Here is a 21,098-nt window from a genome sequence, read left to right as displayed (position 1 = left end):
CATCTTTTGCCACTGCAATACACGTGAGTACAGAGTGCCTGAACAGTGTTTTACAAACTGCATGTTGCTACATGGTGTAGTTCAGGGTGCATGGAAGTGGAGCCAGAAAGTCCGGTTAGGGAGGGAGGAGGCGTTCCAGATAGCAAACATCCAACATCTGGCAAGTATATCCTTCTAATATCTCTGTGATTCCTAGGAGACTGGCTGTTCTTCCTTCTTCACATCTGTTTCACCAGATTAATTGGGCAGATTAAAGGTTAGGGTTCTAAATGGAGCCCCAACACATCTTTAAGATATCCATTCTTTGCCATGCTCTTCAAAATTGTATTTCCCCAGTGTTCTACAGCAGCCAGCGCAGTCAGTTCAGTGAAGGGTTTTGCCTTTGGCACGGGAGGCTATTTGGAGAGTGAAGTCATTGATTTCAATGAACAATTTCTCATCAAACAGAACACCACCAAAACTGAAATCCACCCACCAGGGCGTCCGTCCTGCTTTTACCCCAGGGAAATGCAGAAATGGTGGATGCCTTCAGACATTTCACAGCCTTTTGAAGTTCTTCTTTGCAGAGGGTCTCGCTTTCCTTCAGATGTGGATCTGAATGTACTACAGGCATCATAAAGAGGGTCCCGTGAGAGGTGCCCTGTAATCAGCTGGCCTCTGGCACTTGTGGGTGGGTGGGAACAAGCCACCTTAGATCACTTCATGTTTAAAAAGAATTTATAAAAAGTCTCTCTGGAAAAAAACACATGGAAAAAGCTCCTGAAAAAGAGCTTGTTTGTGTTTGAATTTTTGAGATTTTATGCCAAACTCTTTCATTTCACCCAAACCACAGCAAGCCCAATCTATAAAACAACATTCCCAAAATGGCAACAACGGAGAGCTGCAACCTCTCCCCTACTTGGAAGTGTCCCACAGAGACAGCTCCAGCAGGGTGGAGATGGGAGCGAGAAGATTGATTTGGGAGAGGATTGGCTAGTTTTATGAACGTGTGCGGGAGGTAGAGTTTTGTGTTTCTTTCTCTCGCTCTCTCTCTGCAACCACAGTTCATTGCCATCTCTTGCCTGAGAAACACAAACGAGCAAGGCTGCAATTCCTCTGCAGCATTACAGCTGGGTGGAGCCCATTCCCAGAGCTCTGCACGGAGCCCTGCTGAAGCATTTGGCTCAGGACAAAAAGGAGAAGGAGAGAATCTGTTTCTTCGTGCCTGTTATTCCCGATCAGTCTCAGGTCTGCCTGGCATCAGCCTTGAGGACCTTTCAGTAACCAGAATACAGTTTGTGTCTCCTGGAACCTTTACACAAGCACAAACTCCTTAATTTGCTGCCAAATCAAACTTTCCTTCCGTGCTAAAGATGCTCTCTGCTCCTGCTGAAATGTTTCCATGTGAACTGGTTCTCTCCTTGCTTCTGTTTCTGGTGGCCAGGAATGGTTATTATTAGTTCACTCTTGGAGCAGCTCTTCACATCCTTTAATTTGCTGTCAGTTAGTGCTTTGAAGGTCCCTCTATGGCAGAGCAGCACACCCAGAACAGACACTAGGACTTCGGATAGTTAGCCAAATTTCACAACCACTCGCTGCTCTATCTCTCCAAGCCTGTTTTAAGAAGTTCCCACCCTGCTAGCTTTACCAAGTGCCAGATCACTTCTTTGGGTGGCCAGATTCTGGCTGGGGAGGGAAGAAACCTCTGGCAGAAGAGCAGAGCAGACATTAATGGAGACGCTTAAACCTTCCTCCCCGCCCCCAAAAAATGCTGGTAATGTTTACAAGGCAACATTTAACAATCTTTGTCAGAACAGTAGGACTTGAGTAGCAGGGTAGAAGGTGGCCAAGTTAGTATTACAAGGCCATTGTTTAGTCGAAAATGGTATTGCTTGCAGATCTTTGGCTCTGGAGAAGAGGAGACCATTGGCAGGAGAATCTATTTAAAGCATATGTCTTCTGATGGCTGTTTGAGTTCTGCCATGACCTGCATTTCTGGCTTGACTTTTGCTTTGAATTGCTTTGGGTATTCATTACTCCGTGCTTCCTATTTTGTCTACGCCTGTGTAGCTAATCCTTTTCCTTGAACTTAACCAATAGCCAGAGATAATCCTAGTTTGAAAGTGACTGGAGAAACATAACAGTTTACATGTAATGTATGTTTTATCCTGGTTGATTTGCATATGAACTGTCACACTGTCCTTCGTTAAATACACCACTAGAAGATGATAACAATCTCTTTAAATATTACACAGGGTTAAATAACTTTTCTTTTTTATTTCCTTTCTCCTTTTGGCAAATGTTCCATTGTTTGGATTTTTTTTTCTTATGGAAGAGCAAGCCTGGGTGTGGGACAGCTCTGAGTGCCATCTGCTGGAGACCTGCTTCCTCCCATCCCTGTGATGGGCCAAATCTGGAGGCGATGCAAATGGTGATGTGAGCAGAAGTGCTCTGAAGCCACAAACCACAGGCTAGAACAGGAAAAACAAGAGAATTAAAAAGGAATTGAAGCTAATACCCTCTGATGCCTTCACCATATCAGGATCATTTGCTTACACTTCTTGATGGGATTACCATCACTGTTCACATCTCCTGCGCTGGTCCCCTCATTCTGTTTCTGAGGGACGCGTTTTTGCTACAGAGATTTCCCAGGACGAAGTCATGAAGGGATCAAAGTCTTAGCGAGCAAAATGTCGGAGCAGCTTCTCAGATGTCCCAGTGCCAGCATGGGTTAGAAAGAAAGAATCTGGTTTCCAAATGGGAGCTGCCGCTGAGTCCTGGTCAGCAGACACAAGGCTTTAAAGAGCCAGTGCTCTTGGGGGCGAATAGCCTTTGGCAGCCTCTTGCAGTTTCCCTTAATGCAATACGAGAAGTTGGAGAGCGAGTTGGATTTATGGAGATTATTTGTGCTGTGTCGCAGCAGCCAGGATGAGGAAGGTAATGGCAGAATTGTGCGGGGAATGAGGCTTACCACTGCCTGACATGTGCATCTAGTGTTGGCTCCTGAACTTTCTTGTAAGATTAGCCATTGTAAATGTGTGTGTGCTTTAAGAGAGAAGGGCTGATTTAGAGTCCAGAGTTTATGCTTGTGAAATCAGGATTTTAATAACTTCATTGTGTGTTTACCCCCATGTATCTTTTCATTCGCAGGTACCTGCATTCAAAGCGGAAGTTACCTGAAGGTATGTCACATTACATCCATGACCCTGCAGGCATTAGGCAATCGTTTACATGAATGTTCTGTCCGGGGTTTCATCTGCCTAACTCACCGCTATTTGCAATGCAAATGAAACCCGCAGCTGAACTCTTGCTTGCCCTTTTATCTCCCTGCAGTTTTTTACCAGCTCAGGCTTCTCTACAGTCACTTTTCTCTGTCCTTTGGGGTTGTCCTGTCTTGGTGGTGTGATTCAGTGTCTGGCCTGTGCCTCTTGCTGTCTGATGTGAATGTGAGTGCTATTTCCAGGTCTCTCAGATCAGTCCCAGAGTTTTTGGTCACATCTTTCTTAGAAGCCTTTTTTTTTTTTTTTTTTTTTTTGACAAGGACCTCAGAAACCATTACCAGCTCAGACAAAAATGGTTGCATGTACCAAGCCAAGCTTCCATCAAAATGTGGTCAGTATGGGAAGGGTATCTGAAATCTGTACTGGCACAACAAATTTTTGGAGCGGCTTCTTTCACCTGTAAATGAGCGAGTGTCTCTGAGAAGCTACCTGTACAAGTAGGAAAAAGAAGCAAAGTACAGAAGCAGGTTGCTCCTGAACCCCTTTTCTAGCTGGTGTCCCCATGTAGATCTGCAGCCCTTATCTCTAGTAAACAGTGCCTGACCCAGGGACAACTCTGTGGAAGGACAGAACATAGGAAGGTGGCTCAACCAGGCCCACGTAGTGAACCTCCTGCTCCCTCAGCAGTCACCCGGACTGTGTTTCTTTAATGCTAATTCCCAACTCATTGTAGGATTTGAATGTGTCACAGCAAATCAGTTTTAATTCCCTGCTAGCAGCAAGTTGCAGGCCAAGATCTGATGGAGAGAGCATGAGCCAAGATGGCAGAATGTCCTTTTACTAAGTTCTGACTCTAGTCTCTTCAATTCCCCCATCTATGAAAGAGGAGTATTAATGCCAGCTTCCTTCCTAGCACCTTTTCTTTGTTCAGCTTTGGGATGCAATAAAGAGCTGTGTGTGTGCTGTGTGCAGTACAGAGAAAGAACAAGGAACTGCAGTGGTAGATGTCACTGCTAGATGTCAGGCCTTCTCTAGACTGAGCCACCTTCACGTGCTGCTAATGCAGGTTTGTTAGATACGCTATGGTCCTGAATATGGGCTGTGCCTCAAATTGGTCCAGGTTTGAAACAGACCCACGTATAGACAACATTTCCATTTCTCTAGCAGCATCAAGAGACTCCTGAAGCTATATGAAAGCCTTGCTGCTCTGATTACATCACATCTGACATGACCTACAAACACCAAAGGAACGGGGAGCTCCCATGCTGCTGCTTACGCTAAGCCTTTCCAAATATAGTTCCAGTCTCATTGAAATTCCCAGTATTTATAATTTGATCTGGCAGGCGTGCAGGGCTGTGCATCAGAGGGACTTAATGAAACAAGAGTGATGCTGGGATTGAGGCTGTCTGGATAGAGCTGAAAGGCATGTTCAACCATGGAAATGTGCTGCTTTCCCGTTGGTAAGAGGAACTATTTGTGGGTGAACTTGTATAAGCCCATGTGATCCGGGAATCCACAGAAAAACTCTCTGCAAATGCAAAAGCCAGCTAAGCCTTGCATTGCCTCAGTGATATGCAAATGAGCACCCTAAATATCCTGCTTTGCTTTCTAATGCCTTTAGCCAGCATAAACACAACAGGCTTTTTATAATCTGTAATCAAGTTCTCCGGCCCAGGCAGAAGCACATAGATTTGTTTCAAGAAGCTGAAACAGCTGCTGGATATGCATCCACCCCTGCTACTGGCCCCATCCAGCTATAACCAGGGCTCTTCCGAAAGAATTGGTGTGCTAACGTCTGTCAGGAGCAGCGCAAGCCTTTCGTACACACAGATCTGCTAATAATCTTCTCATTCTAGGCATACTTGCTGCATAAGTGATTTGGAAGTAGAAAGCCAAGCTGAACAGGCTGCAAGGCTTCACACACTTCTATTCTAGGCCTAATCCACTAGCTATATTGATCTTGCCCTTTCTGCCAACCTAGAGAGTTGTATTACACTGTTAATCCCATCCTGCCCAGGTCACAGTCACAACAGGCTCGGAAAAGCTTCACCTGCTGGTGTCATAGGAGTAGACTCATCAATGGCAGTGCTTCTCCTACCCTGCTTGGCAGGGAGCAGCCTGTTTCTCTGAACGCTTTTCCATCTCTCCCTGGACTGTACATTCCTTCCCTGCTTCATTTCATCTCACGTTCCCATGCGGAGCAGCCTTTGCTGTCAGCACGTGGAGATCCTTGTCATATCACTGACACAGGAGACTCTTACAGTGCCCTTCATTTTGTGAGGCTTGAATGCCGCTGCTTTGCCTGACCTGACGGATGGGGGCCCAGGAGGTCAGACTGATCAATACTGAAATCCCTTGCAGTTGTTTTGAGCACTTATTGCTGAGCTTTGGGGAACAAAAGGGTATAATTGCCGCATGAATGAATATTTCTTAGAGGAAAAAAACAAGTGAGGAATACTTTGTTACCAGAGCAGCCCAGGCTTCAGAGATTGGTGGCGGATAACCCTACAGCAGGCCTCTCTTCCCATCATTGCAAGTAGGAATTCAGGTGGCACTGCCAGGGCCCATTAACAACCATCCAGGAAAGGAAAGACCCATTGCCCCATGTTGGCTCTAGCCCTGTCCTCCCCAGTAACCATCGAAAAGCAAATGGGTGGCCAGTGGGAATGCTGCCTACAAGAGCAAGGGGATCCATAGCTATTCCTTTCCTCTGCTGTGCCGTAGTGCAGCTCTGTACTAACTCTTTTCCCTGAAAATACCCACCAGCAGATGGGGCCTGCTGAGCAGACCAGAGATCGCTGCACAGAACGGGTGGAAAAGTAGTTCCCCTACTCATGGCACATCATGTTTGCTTCCAAGTTTGCTAGTTGGAAACAAGAAGTGTCTTTAATGGGAGTAACAGAGCTGTCAGGGCAGTTCTGTGTGTGACTGCAACACTTGTCACAGCAGAGCATCCTTTGCAACAGCAAGCCGAAACCTTATGGCAGCTAAACAGCAACTGCTCCGTCTGTCACTCGTCAAGGTGGACCTTGAGTGAGAGGGGGGCTCAGGCTGGCCGTCAGGAAGTGGCACGGGCCATGCTGGTCACACAGCTGCCTGCATTCCCACACGTCCAAGGGAGACTCTCTGCGGGGAGCTTGGCAGAGCCATCGGTCCTTCCAGATGGCATTGCACAGCTGCTGCTCTGCGGGGACGGGCACGGTGACCTTGCAAGGGTTGGATGGCTGAGGCTGCAGCAGGACGGGAGCAGGGACACGGCACAGAACTGACACAGTTAAGACAAGACAGGAGAGTGACAAAAGTGACCCTAACCTGGGCGGCCCGGGCAGGGCGCTGCCGGCAGGGGAGCGGGCGGTGGGTCCCGGCTCCCTCGGCAGCTGGCGGACACCGCCATCTCCTGGCAGGCCGGGCCCGCAGCGAGCGTCCGTGAGCTTCAGGAGAGCTTTTCCTCCAGTTTCCGGCACAGCACAGACTTATTTCAGCGTTTGTCTAGATGGAAGTGACGGTGATTTCCCTTGAGGCCTCTAACCCTGCCCATTGCTGCCCACAGCAGGAGAAAATATCTCCTCTGAATGCTCGGTCCGCCCTGCTGGAGAGTCGTGTCCCGGGATCAGGGCAGCAAGAGAACTGGAAGGGGAGCATGGTCCTGGAGCCTTCTGTGGTACTGAAAAGAAGAGTAACCAGTTTTGGTTTTGAGAGTGGAAAAGGCTATTGAAAAGTTGGAACAAATTGTACAGCCTTCTCTTGAAGGAGAGAGAAGAAAGAAAGGAATTGAAAGATCCTGGAGATGTGCTGCAGGGAGTCCGTCAGGGCTGCCATGTCCTGCAGGCTTTGGTTGGAATAAAAGCGAGACGTTTCTTTGCAGTGAAATGAGTTAGTGTCGCTGGGAAGAGGCAGGGGACACAAATCACTTGTGAGTGGATTTGTGGAGGACCATCCCATGCATGCTGTTTGTTCGAGTACCGTGCTCTACCTTGGAGACTTTTGGGGGCTTCTTCCCTTGTGTCTCCAGGAAACTAATTCAGCATAAGAGCTGCAACTTTTGCTTTTCTATCTCATACTTGATAGAGTCTAGACTGAAGGATCTACCAAACGTCCGGAGTAGGGAAGTTAGCAGCAGGTTGGCTGTTGAGATCCTCATGGGATGAGATTCCTTTGCAGATCTGCACAGAGGGCTCCTAGCAGAGGCATCATCACCTCTCTTACAGAAACCCACCTCACATAGTTGCTCTTTTCAGAAAAGATGTTTGGTTCTGCCCCTGTCCTAGAGCGTCTTTTCCCTTAGAAGGACACAAGTCCTCCCTACATTTTAGAGCCCAGAGGTTATTTGAGCAAAGTTTGCTTTGTGCTGAGGACATAACAGCTCAAGCATTATTAGACATGAGCACAGCCTTCACACACTGAAATGGTCCATTAGGCAGCCTTTGTAACAAATCAGCATTGTTCTTTCTCTCCTTTGCATAGTTTCACTGTTTAAGGGCACTCTGAAGAAAATCTCATTGCAAATCTAATTGTATATGCGACCACCTGTGTAAACTGTGACTTTGGCCTCTTCTGTCAAACTGTAATACAATGTCTGAAGTGTGGAGCGTAATCACATCAGCTTACAAGCCCTGAGAAATCCTAAAGCAGCTCCCTTGAGAGCTACAGGCTCTTAATGGGACCATCAGTAGCTCTGAGCTCATCAGTGAAGACAATTTGGCCATGGTAAAAAAAAAATAGCAATTAACTTTTGAGTTCGGGGGGCTGTTTAAAACAGAAAAAAATTCCGCACCAGTGGAATCTTTCTAAATGTTACCTGCATCTGTTTCATCACAAACATCTGAGCAATGAATTCTGGAACTCTGTTAAAGTGTAACTGCCTACATGAGTGAATATTTGATACGGCCATTCCTGAATCTTCTAAATATTTTTTATGTAGCTAAGAACTGGAATAGAAAGAGGAAAATTCATTTTTGTAGCTGAATGTTTTTGTGCTCCTGTTTTACGTTTCCATTATATGATGTAGTGCCAGCATTCAGAGAGCCATCCTGTGCTTCTCCCTTTGAGTCTAACTACGTAGGAGTAATTTAAATTATAACCAAAAATACCCCCAAACCCTCTGGTGTTCAGAGCTAGCTTTGCTTTCCACAGACCACGTACAGAACGAGAACCAGTACAAATGGTCATTGACATGTACTGGCACAAAGAGATCCTGGTGGAAGCACAAGTACAAGTTGTTCCTCTTTTGCACAAAAAGGGTCCCCACGGCCAGCAGTACAGGGGAGCCTGCAAAGACCTGCTGAGCCTGGAGAGGTGGGAACCTTACAAGAAGGTTGTTGTTTTGAAATATTTACCCTCTTTCCCTGTGTAGGGTGCCGTGTGCTCGTGCTTGAATCAGTAAATCTCTTCCGGAAGTACACCTCCGTCCTGGATGTACTCCTTTCCTGCCTCCTGCCCAGAGATGCACTCTTCGTACTCACAGAGGAGGAGACTGAACAAGCCAGGGTGAGATGAGTGGTACCTGCTTAACCTGTTTGAGTAGCTCATCTTCATTGCAAAGACATTAGTCAGAAGCGTCATATTCACAGAGAACTTCACAAATAATTACATACATGAATTATAAATGTCACTCATTAGTGATTTGTAAAACATGAACGGACAAGACAGGTTGCTTCAGGGTAGCAGGATGGGGCTGAGCAGATTTGCAGCTCAGAGATCTTCAGTAGTCACAGCGCACTGAGTTTTACACTGTGTCTAGGATGTATTTCAAAGGAGACTGGGTCCAACATAATATTCTGAACACGTGAGTGGCCTGTCCAAGAATGGCATGAGTGCATGCCAGGAACAATGTCCTTGGCTCTAACTAAGGATGGAGACAGCTTGTGAACTTGTGGTCCGAAGATCTTTATGAGTTCCCTTCTCTACTGTGTATTTTTTGAACTATTTTGCTGCATAAGATCTCACACATTTAGTCCACAGTTCCCAGAATCTGATTAGTTCCCCTTCCATAGCATGAAAATATTCGCCCAGCAAACAGTCCTGTTAATCCACAAATTACAGAATTTTCCTGCTTACGTACGGAAACTGCTCTGACAAAGGTGGCTCTATTCACTTGTGTTTTTTGTTTCTGAAATCTGACCTTTCTAAGCTGGTGTACTATAAATAGGTTAAGTTAAGGTTTAGCGGGCAATCTATGATGGGAAGCAGCATGCCAAGTGTTCTCAGACGTACACCTATCGGGTTTCTGCTTCCCCAGCATGTGAACACCCAGGTGTGAGATCACATAGGGAGGAGGAGTTATGTGACAAAGAAACAGCACCAATCTACAGCTGGTAATGTCCTTTCTAGCAGGAGCCCTCTGAACACCAGCCACACAGGGGCAGACGGGCCTCTCCCTGCCCTTTGGCCCTATAGAATAGGCAGCCTTCTACCTCCCATGACTTCTTCCCTGCTCACTGCAAACAGGCTGTCCTGTGAATTGGCAGTGAACTTCAAAAGAGGCCTAGGAAACTGCCCTCTCATTAGGTCTGGAACGTTCTTGTAATGCTTTCTCAACTATTTTTCTTTTTAGAAAGCCATGCGGTGTCATCACAGCCAGCTTCTCTGGTTTCGCCACATCTATATGCGTTTCTCACGTTATATGATGATCAATTCACTCCGCCTTCTGTAAAAGAGATGCTGCTCAACTTCAGGAGTAAAAGAATGAATAAAAGACCACGTCAGGCCATGGACTAAAGAAAACTCACCTGTTACATGCCAAAGAGGACACGATTCTCTTTGTGTAGCATTCTTTCAGACTACAAAAAAACAGGCTGTATGAACTTGTTTGTGAGTATCTTGTTGCCTCATACATGGAGATGAACAGGGTTCAACAACTACTCCAGTTTCTCACCGCAGAAGCTTAAATAGGTTAAGAAATTTGGATTAACCTAATTAGGAGTAAAATGCAGGAGTATCCTGCAGTGGAGAAGATATGGCACAAACTACTTTTTCCCCAAGAGGATATAGCTGCAAAGACTGCTTGGCAACTATCTCTTGGTGCTTCTGTAAAATCTAAATATCAGGAGTGACTTTTCAAAGATCATGCTATCGCCACAGATAAAACTAGAACCACAAGACCTGTCTTATTCAGTCGGAACTTTAAAAAGCCAGAGCTTATGAATAAAACATCAGAAACCACACAAACTTCTCTAATTGCACTGATCTTTGCTGCAACTGCTGCTGCTTTCATACACACTGTGTTACAGGCATGTTCCTCATGAAACATGAGCATTTCTTCTTGCTTGAAAACATGGAGCTTGAGATCAACTCACAGGAGTCTCAACGGGACGTAAGAATGAAGCTTAAGGGACCCAGACTGTAACTTGGTCTTTTATAGAACACAAGCAGAGATAAAAATTGCAAGAGATGTTTCAATAGCTGTTCCACTTACATAAATGACAAGTGCAAGAGTTAAAGATCCTCTGTCTTTACGTTAAAAGGTAAGCGAAGCAGCTTTCAGGGTTTCATTTCTTAGTCTATGTAGAGATTTTACTAGTGATTTGGGTTTCTGTGGGATCATGGGATCATGGTGGAGCAGTCAGGAATATTCAACATTTCTGTAGGCCTTTGCACTCATTGATGTGGGCTCGCATCTGCAAGAGGCCTCTTTTTTGCCTCTGCACAGCTGGTCATTGCATAGGCAAGATCAGAGCCCAAATTACCAGATCCTGATCTGTTGCTGTGGGCACATCCTCCTCCTGAAGACAACAAACGGGTTCCTGGTTGTACTGAAGTACATGCCCATTGTTGTAAGAGTGTGACAGTGCTGACCTCTGTTCCCTGGCCATGCGTCAGTGCCTAACCATATGCTTACTCAGCCTTTAAGACCATGAGTAAGTCCAGACTTAAGCAAAACAGAACTTAATCACATGAATAACTGCAGTGGCCCCTCTCTTGCATACAGCTAAGCACCTGTGTAAATGCTTTACTGAACTTGAGCCTATGCTTTACTGAACGTGAGCCTGGTAAGCTCTTTCAAATCCACTTGAACTCTAAATCCATGCTCAATTCATTGAAGTCAACGGAGAAAAAAACAGTGTAAGTTAGTATTATGTCCTAAGCAAGAGATTATCTTATATAGGGCATTTTTATAAGCCAGGCTTGAAACACAGGAAATATCCATAAAAAAATTAGATTTTTTTTTTTTGTACTTTGCTCTGTTTATTGTGATTTAAACTTTAGCACAGCTAAGGGCAAAGTACCAAAACAGCAAGCCCTGCAGTGGTTTATAGAACAGAGGTAGCTTGAAAACTGAAAGTCACAAATGAATGGGACAGGCAGCATAGAAAGATTTATTTAAGAAACAGAGAACAGATAACCACAAAGTAGAGACTGATTTTGCCAACCCTCCCCCAGGAGAGCCCAGAGTACAGTTCCATGGCAATGCTTCAAGTTCAGCTGCTGGAAGGGTATGTCAGGGTTTTGACATGTCTCTGATGGTCTTATGTTCCTTCACTGCCTTCTCCCATTCCTTGCCATTGATATCCTCTGTGACAATGGTCTGCACGGTGCCATCATCCAGGCAATGGGGAGCTATTCCTGAAGAAAGACAGAGTACACAGAAACCTGCTTTTCATAGTTAAAGTGTGGGAGATGCCACCACCATTCTGTGGGATGGGGCATCTCAGGGAATCGTAAATGCTCGGTTAAGACTGAGGAGCCTTGATGAGAAACCTCTCGTGGGCAGAAGCCCACAAGTCACAGGTAAGACTGTTTCTTCTGGAGGTGCTACAGGTTCAGGCTGCACTTCCAGATATTTATCACTTTAGGAACAAACACTTAAGACATATGCGGCTCACTGCTGTAATGTTAGTAGCCAACGGAGTCTTTATTCAAGGTTCACTTGGTGGTTAGCTTTGGTTACCACAGTTTACTCTTTCTACCTACCATAACCATCTGGATTAGAACGAGGAGTATAAAAGCTCTGTACACCACAGGTCTTGCAGAACGTGTGCTGGGCACGATGTGTGTTGAAGGTGTACGTTGTCAAATTATCAGCACCCTAAGCAAATGAAAAGCAATGTAAGTTTTCCGCATAAATAGACATATTAATTACTTTCTATGGGCCTGTAGCTAAGAAACGTAAAATTTAAAATACCACCTTCATGTCTTTACTTGAGATACAGAGTTCTGCATTCATGCTCCTTTTCTGAACCCCTGTGCTTTCTATCTACATGCGTCCATCCCAGTCAAGCCTGAGAACTGCAAGAGCTCTAATGTCAGCTCACTAAGATGCACTAACACCCACACCAAATGGCATAAAATTCAGCCATTTCCCCCAACCAGCCATAGACAAACTTAGGACAGAAGACTGGCTGCCAGTTGCATTTTTGAGGATAACACTGGATTATTCTGCTCGTGTTCATGTCCTCTTGCTTCTTTCTTACTCTACCTTCAGCAGCTTGAAACGTGACGCTGGGACAATGAAGTGTCTGTTCTGTTTCTTTGTGCAAATGCTGCAACTGTAAAAGAAAAGGCAGAGCTTTCTAGAAGCAGCGGACAAGTTGTAGTACAGCAATCAGATCAAGCTAAAAGCACACCCACGGAACAGACTGACCCTACACAGGTACACTGAGAAGGTATTCTGCTACATCAAACATGATATGCCATTTTTTCTTCACATATACAACTCTCAACAGACAAACCAAGGACAAACTCTAGCCCTGAGAAATCCATTTAATCTTTCAGACCAGGCGTTGCCAATTTTGCCAACATTAATTACCTTGCAAACAAGAAAGTAACATTCAGAAGTTTACCCATGAGCGAGAAGCAGGCGAAGGGGGATCACTATTGGAATCAGACACTTGTAGTTTGAAGCAGACGTGGTCAGACATGTAATGTTCCCTTGAGAAGACCAAGTTAAAAAGGGATTGATGTGCTTTGAGCAGACTGCACTTAGAGGAACCATAAAGCAGATGGCTGAGCACCTGTACTCATTAGATCTCTCCTGACACTTTCTGCGTGAGCATGGATGTGACACCTCAAGTCCTGCACAAAGAAGCAGGACCTGAAATCACCAGCACTGATCCATACTGGATCAGGACATAATTAGGGTTATACCCTATGGAAACAGCGCAGAGGATGTTCTGCAGTTGTGTCATCTTCTTTTAGCTCTAAGGTATTGATTGAAAAATCATACGAGCTTTTATTCATCATTGAGAATAGGGAGCAAAAAAAAAGACTCACTTGCAGTTAAAAACATGCAGATCTGCTGAAGCCCAGACCTCAAAGCGGACGGCTCCGCAGTGGCAGCCTCCCGTGTGTTTGACCAAGCCTCTATATTCGCTGGAGAGAGAAACAACAGGTTTTGTCATCATACTTGGGGTTTTTTTTGGCCAAGCAAACAGTAAGGCTGTATACTACATCATTCAATTCTGCTTTAAGCAATTGCACAACACCAGAAAATATATCCACTCAAATGTATTTCAATAAAATGTGCCAAAGTGAGGTAGAGGATGGCTTTTGTCTTCTGCAGCAATTACATTTCTGGCTTAATTAAAATGGTGAAAAGGAAAGAAGAGCAACAGTTCAAGTACCCTCCGCATGCAATGTGAAATATATACTCCCTGCCACAGTCCAGGTCAAAATGCTGACCCAGGCTGCAGCATTAGCCATGCACGGAAAGGAGTGCTGGTATCACAAGAGAACCCTCTTGGAACTGGGAACTGAATTTTCCCACAATTGTTCCAGCACTACCAATATTCCTCCATTTAAAAGCTGGGAAAAGCAGAGATAAGTGGATTCTACATAATATTTGAAATGCATTTTATTTTGTGTTGTAGTTGCAGAGGAACTTCACGATCAAGGAATTTCTGAGCTTGTGCTTCTCCCTCTCCCCTAAGACGCCTTCATAGTGGCTGGGCAGAATCCCCATGCTATAGATCCAACGCACAGTGCAAAGGGAAAACCTTTTCCTTTCCGATTTTCACTCCCACGGACAGCTACTGATTTCACCCCAGTGATGAGGAAATGGGTGGAGATTTAGAAGCTCAGCCTCGGATCCCGCACGGGCATTTTTTTTTTTTTTTTTTGGATAGGAGAGCCCTAAACCACAGGAAGCTTTAGCATGAAAAGCCACTTTGTCCGTGGTGCGTGCGGTCCCCCCTCCCCTTCTCTGCGGCTCTCCGGAAGCCCGCGTTGACTCTGCTGTGCGGATGCTGCCGAGACGACGACGCTCTAACGGGGGAAGGAGCCGCCGGGCAGGGCGGCTCAGCCGGGCGGCGGCGGGACCAGCCGCCCCGGCCGCGTACTCACTAGGCGTCCAGCAGCAGCCGCGCCGCCTCCTCGCAGCTCAGCCGGTGCCGCTCCTGGAAGGCGGCCCAGCGCCCGCTCTGCGCCCCCAGATCGAAGGCGCCCGGCCCGGGGGGTTGTTCCGGGGATCCGCCCGCCGCCTCCCCTCGCCCCCGGCGGCTCCGGCCCGCGGGGGAGCTGGCGGCCGCGCTGCCCCGCCGGGACCGCCGGGCGCTGGCCGCCGTGGCTCGCCCCATGCGCCGCCGAGCCTGGCTGCTCCCCGCCGCCGCCGCCGCCAGGGGGCGCCGCAGTGCCGCGGCGGCGCGGGAGCGGGGTGGCCCTGGGGAGCCGGGTGGGCCGGGCCGGGCCGGGTCCCCGGCTCCGCTCCTGGCATCGGTCCCCGCTGCCGGCTGTAACGGGGCACGGCGCGGGGGGAGCGGGACACCGTGAGCGAGAAAAACTGGAAATGGAGGAAAATCCAGACCCCGCGCTGCAAGCCGGTTTGCCCGAAAGGAGAGCGGGCTCGCCTCTTCCCTGCAAAACACCTCGGAATGGTCAAAACGCCAGTTACCCACAAGCAGGAGGTTTTTCCTTTAATTATAAGCCTCACGTATTGGAGGATGTCAAGGTACTTTGCAGACCCGAGGTGCTATTAAAAGTATATTGCTTCACATCTCTGCTATGCACCCCCTCAATTAGAACCAGGGCTGCTGTTTAACAATACTGCAGTCTATCAGGATGCGCCTTCGGACATGTGTTTAGAGGTTTGAAATCATTGTGTCAGCCTTGCAGAGAAATGGGTGCTAAAACAATTCCCACTAGACAACTTTTCAGAAATTCTGTCACCAAAGTCTTAAGAAGGGAAACAATCACGATAGTACAGACCTTTTTCTTAAAAAAAAAAAAAGAAAAGTTAGTATTATCTTGATTGGTTTCTGTTTTGGTTTGGTTTGTTTTTTTTGAAAAAAGCCTAGGAAAATGTAAAAGCACCCAACTACTGGCAAATATCTTAGAAAAGTTTATTCTTGAATATCTGAAATGCAATGCTGTTTCTCAAGTAAAACTATTCAGTGCAAGGGAGAAGTACAAAACTTGTAGGTGTCCAAGTCACCTTTGTTTGGGGAAAAAAAATCACCCCAAAGATGAATCTTTGTGGCCAGTGTTGCAGGACTGGAAATTTATTTTATAATCAAGAATTTCTGTTTTCAACGGGACTGAATGTCTTGCTTGGTTCAAGAAGGGGAACAGGGAAAGATGTAAACAAGTGAGTTGACAGTGTGTTGTGGGGTCATGTCTCAGCCAGGAATATAGCAAAGCAGCTGGACAATGATGAAACAGCTATCAGCGCTCTCTGGTCTGGAAAACAGCTTTAAAAACATGTGACTACAGTGTGTAGGCTGCTTCCTGAGATGGCACATACCAGCACTCGCATAACAACCCCGTGGCTCAGCACCTCTCTGCTCTGATGATGGGAAAAGGCACTGAGTTACAATTTCCTGTTACTCCTCATGTGAACCTCTGCACCGGTTACTCATCCTAATGGAACCATTTTAATATACCGTATGTGACAAATTCTGGCCAATGCCAGCATGTTCATCTGTAGTTCCTGATCTGAGCCACTCCCATACCTTTAGTCACACTAGATTTTGTATTAGTCATCTTATATTTTGGGAGGAAAAGTCACTGAGGTGAAACTGGAGACGACAAACTGAAACTGAGCCTGGGCGGTTTGCAGAATGGATTCATTTGCCTTCAGTGTGGGGTATGGCCAGCAGCAGTTGCAGGTTTCAGCCTACATGGTCTGTCTTTTTCTAAAAACAGTTAACTGCACTAAACTGAAAGCTAGAACATATTTTAGGAGCTTGTTAGTGATCAGTTCACACAAATGACCTCCTCTCTGCAAGCCAGGAGACATTAGCACTTGTACACCCTCAAAGAGCAGTTTCAGTGAGAAAATGAGTGAACATGCAGTCCATGTAATATCTGCAAATCTATCGCTCTCTGTGCTGCTCCACAATTAGTTCAACATATTTTAAATGTAGAAAGTATTTTGAGAAGCTAAATTCTGTTCCGCTGTGATGCTTCAGGATAAAGAACTGGGAGACAAAATGGAAGAACAAAATGCAGTTTTGTTTCAGAAGGCTACAGTAAAGAAATGCTTCCTCCTTTTTTATTTGCTTCATATTTTATTACAAAGGACTCTTAAAGCTCAAAAGTGGCTCTCACATAAATAATCAATTAAAGACTTTATAATGGATCTCTCGCTGATGATAAATTTCATGGGTATTCTGATTTGCAAGCCCTACATGTCAGTGGTTTCATGCTGTATTGTCAGTACCTGGGCGGCAGGTGTTCCCCAGCGCCCAAAGAGTTAACAGCTTTCGCTGGTACATTACGTCCAAATCTGCTGCAATGTTTGCCAAACTTTAGTAGAAGCTTGATGAAGAAGCTTTTGCTAAAGCTTTTCTGAAAAAATGGAGAAAGAAGAATTATTCAGAAAGATGGTGGGATGGACAAGAGGAAAAGTCCAGTAAATCACTGCTTGTTCTCTTTAGGTGTCTTGTGATATTCGAAGTTCAACAGCTGACGTGGTTTAATGTTAAAGTACAAAGGTGGTTTTTTGTGCCATCTCAGCTCTGCTTGTATAACAATGACTCAGCTCTGCAGACCTGGCTCGCAGCCCGCGTCGGGATTCTGTCTGTAAGGGCATTTTCATCGCAAAAGCAGCACTGAAAGCAGTTACAGGGCTGTGGGTTCAAGAGAATTAGGAACTGTGGATGCTCTGAAAATCTGAAAATTAGGGAACTAGAAGTAGTGTATAGCTAATGCCACACTTAAAGGAACTGAGGTAGTTAAAACTACATAGTTTGTGCAGGGGAGGAAAATGTCAGTGCTTGGATTTTAGTCTTATTGCTGTGGAGGGGGCAGCATTCTGGACATTCTCCTCACCGCCAAGGGATCCGAGCTGAATCTGAAGACAAAATACAGGAGGTATCACATCTGAACCAACGGGCGAAGTCTGGTCAGAAGGGCCTTGACAGTATTCGGTTTTATTCATTGTTAGAGAGGTTCTACTGAAACATGCTAATAATTATTAACAGTGTTTTAGGACTTACGTTTTTCTGTTTTTCAAGGTGCTGCTTTCCTATCCTGCTGGAAAACCTCACCCCAGAAACCACATGCTAAATCGGCTCAGACGCAGCAGAGAGAACAGGAACAAAGGGAGCTCCTTCACTGCAGTGCAGCTTGGATCAGATCCAAAACACTCCCAGGCAGGAGGTAGACTGAAAAGATGCAGACAAGTAATTTTTAGAATAGACCTAGTTATTAATTGTTGCTTTCACTGGCATAACACGCAGACACAAACCTGTGATTTTAGGCTGATGGCGTCTTTATAAAATGCCCTTTAGAAGTCTCCTTACATCAGAAGCACAGTGAATTGCCACATGTTCCTCTGGGTCAAAGATGTGCCCAAGCCTGTTTATCCTGGCAGCACAGATCTTAAAGCTGTATCCCGTGTGTCCTGCAAAGTCAAAATAGGCTTTAAACAAACAGGGAGACAGAGGAGTATCGCCCTTTTTACTACAAATCTGAATATCTATTTGTTTTTCTTAAGCTTTCAGCTCCTGAAGTTGGTAGCTTATTAAAAACTTTATTTAAGGCATTTTTAGCATAAGGTTTAAAAAACAAAACACAGATAGTTGTCTTTTTTTGGTAATCTCATATTACAGTCAATCTCATAGTACTTTGACTTGTGATTCACTATTTTTGTAACCCTTGAGCTGGGCAGTACAAGGACAAGCAGTAACATGCCTCAGCTCTATTTGTCTTATGGCTGGAACTTCCGCAGAGACTGGGCCTTACTGCAGTGTTACAGGTTTGGGGAGAAAATATTTATCTCCACAACTGTAAACAGGTAAATATAATTATCCTGTGTCATACACAGTGAGAGACCTGAGGTAGGTATGAGTAATATTCTGAGATAGGAATATACATTGTTTTTTCCCTGTGGCAAGTAGCCCTATTTTTATCTGAACAAAGGAACTGTGCTGGACTTGCTGCACAAACACAAATCGCCTGACTGTCTCGCTGTCCCAAGTTAAACCCTTCTAACTAAAGATAAACACATTGCTTCACTTGACATTGCTCATGTAGAAATGATACGCTGTTGCTAGGACATTAGTGTACATAAAAAACAGACCCAGCCTGTGTTCTAGAATGTACAGATTCGTTGGAAACATTTCTTTGACCTCAGATTCTTCTCTGCTGAAAGTAGGTTGCTTTGTAGTACTGCCCAATGACCTACTTTCGAAACGACTTGGAAAGAAATACGTGTTCCCAACTGCGGGCCCGATGCCCTGGCAAAGGCTGGAACCACCTGTGCAGTCAAGCCAGTCACAAGATACAGATTTTTGTTTTTTCAGCTTTGCATTTATTTATATACAGTTCATAGTCAGCTGCTTGATGATTCCTATTTACCAACAGCTACTGAAGGAGGAGTGGCGTATACGTTAAATACATACGCTTTGTACAACCACAACAGTTACCACAGCATTTAAGAATAATCACATCTCCTTGATCTGTATCAAATTCAGGTAGTAAACTATTTTCCAAAGAATATCTAAGGTAAAGCTGAAATTCAGTAAAACGAAGTCACAAGGCCATCACCTCCAGCTTGGGAGATTGTTCTGTACACGTAATATGTGAAAATGAGGCAGAATCTGGCCTGCAATTAAAAAGAAGTACCCTTCAATTTGATAATAATTATGATTGAAGTACTAGATTCTTTAGAATCTATGCAGATATGAAGTGGCATGACTTTACCCCACAGAGAAAGCCAAGGGACAGGAAAAGAGGTATTTAAGCAGCTCTCTGTATTCAGCCCACTCGCCCCCCCGCCCCCCCGGAACAAAAGAGGTGGGCTCATACAGGCACATGGATGGCTATCGCAGATTAATAGTTAGGAGAATTAAATGAATCCAATCAGTGGAGGCTGCAAAATGCTAATGGTGGCCTGTGTAGAGTACCTCACCTGCAGGCTATGGAGATTAGTTTAATTCTGCTAGGCCCTGCAGTTGTGTGCACAAAGCCTAACTCTTTTGTGTATCTCTTTTGACAGAGGGATAACTGAGGAAAATAATGAGGGTTTTTGCATGGAATTGATGAATGTAATCCGTAATTGTTTTTAAAGTAGAGTCTGCATTCGATGTCAGCACGTTGCTGCCTGCGCTTGCTTTGGGTAACGTCATTTCCCTGAAGAATGGATTTTTCAGGAGCCATTATTAACAAGATGTTTAAAGAACTACCCGTGGTGGACCCGTCTTGTTGGGACTTCATTCTGATCTGTTGATTTGAATACTTAAACAGAAACCAAACAACAATGGTGAAAGCAGATTAGTCGTGGGATTTAGCCATACTAAGAAAAAAACGAGAGCGCTCCTGTGTTTTCTGGTTTACACATAAGGGAAGGAAAATGACAGAAATTTCTCCTTCTCCATCTAGAGGGCCATTAGAAAACAAAGACATGCACACTAAAATCGTTAATACAAGTCTGATGTGCTCAAACACGGTCCAGTCTTTAGATTAGCAGGTTAGTGGTTAATTAGTGGTTAATTTCCAGTTTAGCAGAAGTGGCCTTTCACATCTGTAAATATTAGTTACTGGTGGCGTTTGGCTGGGGGAGCTCCTGCAGCAGCGCCTGGGATATGCAGCACACAGAGGCCAGCCTTGGAGCAAACTAAATATTTAGTCACCCTGGCACCATGCAAACAAAACGAACCTTTTGGAAACACTGAGCAAAACTGGCAGCATAAAGAAAACAAACGTCATATTGCCTAAATCTGCCTTTTGTCCTAAATTTATGTAGCTGAATAGTATTTCCAAGGTTGGTTATTGCCATGGAGCTGTTTCTGAACTTTCCAGTTAGTTTTCCTCTCTTCTGTTTCTACAATGTGAATAATTATTGTTGGGATGATTTATTTCCTTTTTACTGTAAGCCAGGAGGTGCTAGCAGACACAAGCCCTGTTCGGGGAAAGGAAAGCAAGAGAGCGTTGTTGTGGTGGTGGTTTTTTGGTCGTTTTATGTTGCTTTTTGTTTAGAGAAGTAGAGCAGCCGTGTACTGAACCCTGCCATTCCCATGCGTGCTCAGGCTTTGAGTGGAGGATTTAACAGCAAGTTCATCTGGGTTGACTGAAGGAGGTAGCAGCAGATAAAACACTACCACGTAGAAACCTTTCTGGATTTTGTGTACTCCAGATACGACATAAAACGAGTTAAGAGCCAGTCTGAAAGGTATAATGAAGCTTAATTAACACGAAACGCATTTCCACATCAGTTCACAGAAGGAAGTTGCGCCATAACCTGATCAAAGCTTCCTGTTTTGCAGACAAGTAAACAGCCATTTGAATTTCAAATGTCAGCATTTCATTACAGGGGTTGTTTTGCAACCCCACATTAAGGAATTAAGCTGTCAGCCTGGTTCGAAGGGCTGCTCAGGAAATGGGCCGCATGACGAGGGCCACGCTCAGCCGGTAGCAAACGTGACGCACCAGGAGTCACCAACACTTGCCAAATTTCTAAAGAACATCTTTTTCCAGCTTTGCCAACTCAGTTCTGCTCTTCCCAGCCTTTCTCCACAGTCCCAG

At 45.2% G+C, this 21,098-nt stretch overlaps 2 protein-coding genes and 1 long non-coding RNA gene across 4 annotated transcripts in view; 1 reads left to right on the top strand and 2 right to left on the bottom strand.

The window, feature by feature from the left end:
* Positions 1–9,920, top strand: part of PIGL (phosphatidylinositol glycan anchor biosynthesis class L) — a 61,034-nt gene extending 51,114 nt beyond the window's left edge. For both annotated transcript variants that reach the window (XM_063341412.1, XM_063341411.1), the window contains 3 exons: positions 3,130–3,161; positions 8,554–8,687; positions 9,754–9,920. In XM_063341412.1, coding sequence (XP_063197482.1) covers positions 3,130–3,161; positions 8,554–8,687; positions 9,754–9,852 — 265 coding nt within the window. In that variant the 3' untranslated portion in view covers positions 9,853–9,920. The remainder of the gene's footprint in view (positions 1–3,129; positions 3,162–8,553; positions 8,688–9,753) is intronic.
* Positions 9,921–11,488: 1,568 nt separating this feature from the next.
* CENPV (centromere protein V) lies at positions 11,489–14,775 on the bottom strand. Its single transcript, XM_063341413.1, has 5 exons — positions 14,478–14,775; positions 13,410–13,508; positions 12,616–12,685; positions 12,111–12,225; positions 11,489–11,762 (listed from the first exon to the last, which is right to left on the bottom strand). The coding sequence occupies exons 1-5, from the start codon at positions 14,708–14,710 to the stop codon at positions 11,638–11,640; spliced, it is 642 nt and encodes a 213-aa protein (XP_063197483.1). The 5' UTR covers positions 14,711–14,775; the 3' UTR covers positions 11,489–11,637.
* A 1,531-nt stretch (positions 14,776–16,306) lies between these two features.
* LOC134518529 (uncharacterized) overlaps positions 16,307–21,098 on the bottom strand; it is a 5,248-nt gene continuing 456 nt past the window's right edge. The window contains exons 2-4 of the long non-coding RNA XR_010071982.1: positions 17,570–17,976; positions 17,403–17,486; positions 16,307–16,919 (exon numbers count right to left, since the gene is read on the bottom strand). This is a non-coding gene — a long non-coding RNA (uncharacterized LOC134518529). The remainder of the gene's footprint in view (positions 16,920–17,402; positions 17,487–17,569; positions 17,977–21,098) is intronic.

The sequence above is a fragment of the Chroicocephalus ridibundus genome, chromosome 7 (genome assembly GCF_963924245.1).
Source record: "Chroicocephalus ridibundus chromosome 7, bChrRid1.1, whole genome shotgun sequence".
Lineage (NCBI taxonomy): Eukaryota > Metazoa > Chordata > Aves > Charadriiformes > Laridae > Chroicocephalus > Chroicocephalus ridibundus.
This window is presented reverse-complemented; position numbering and strand designations above follow the sequence as displayed.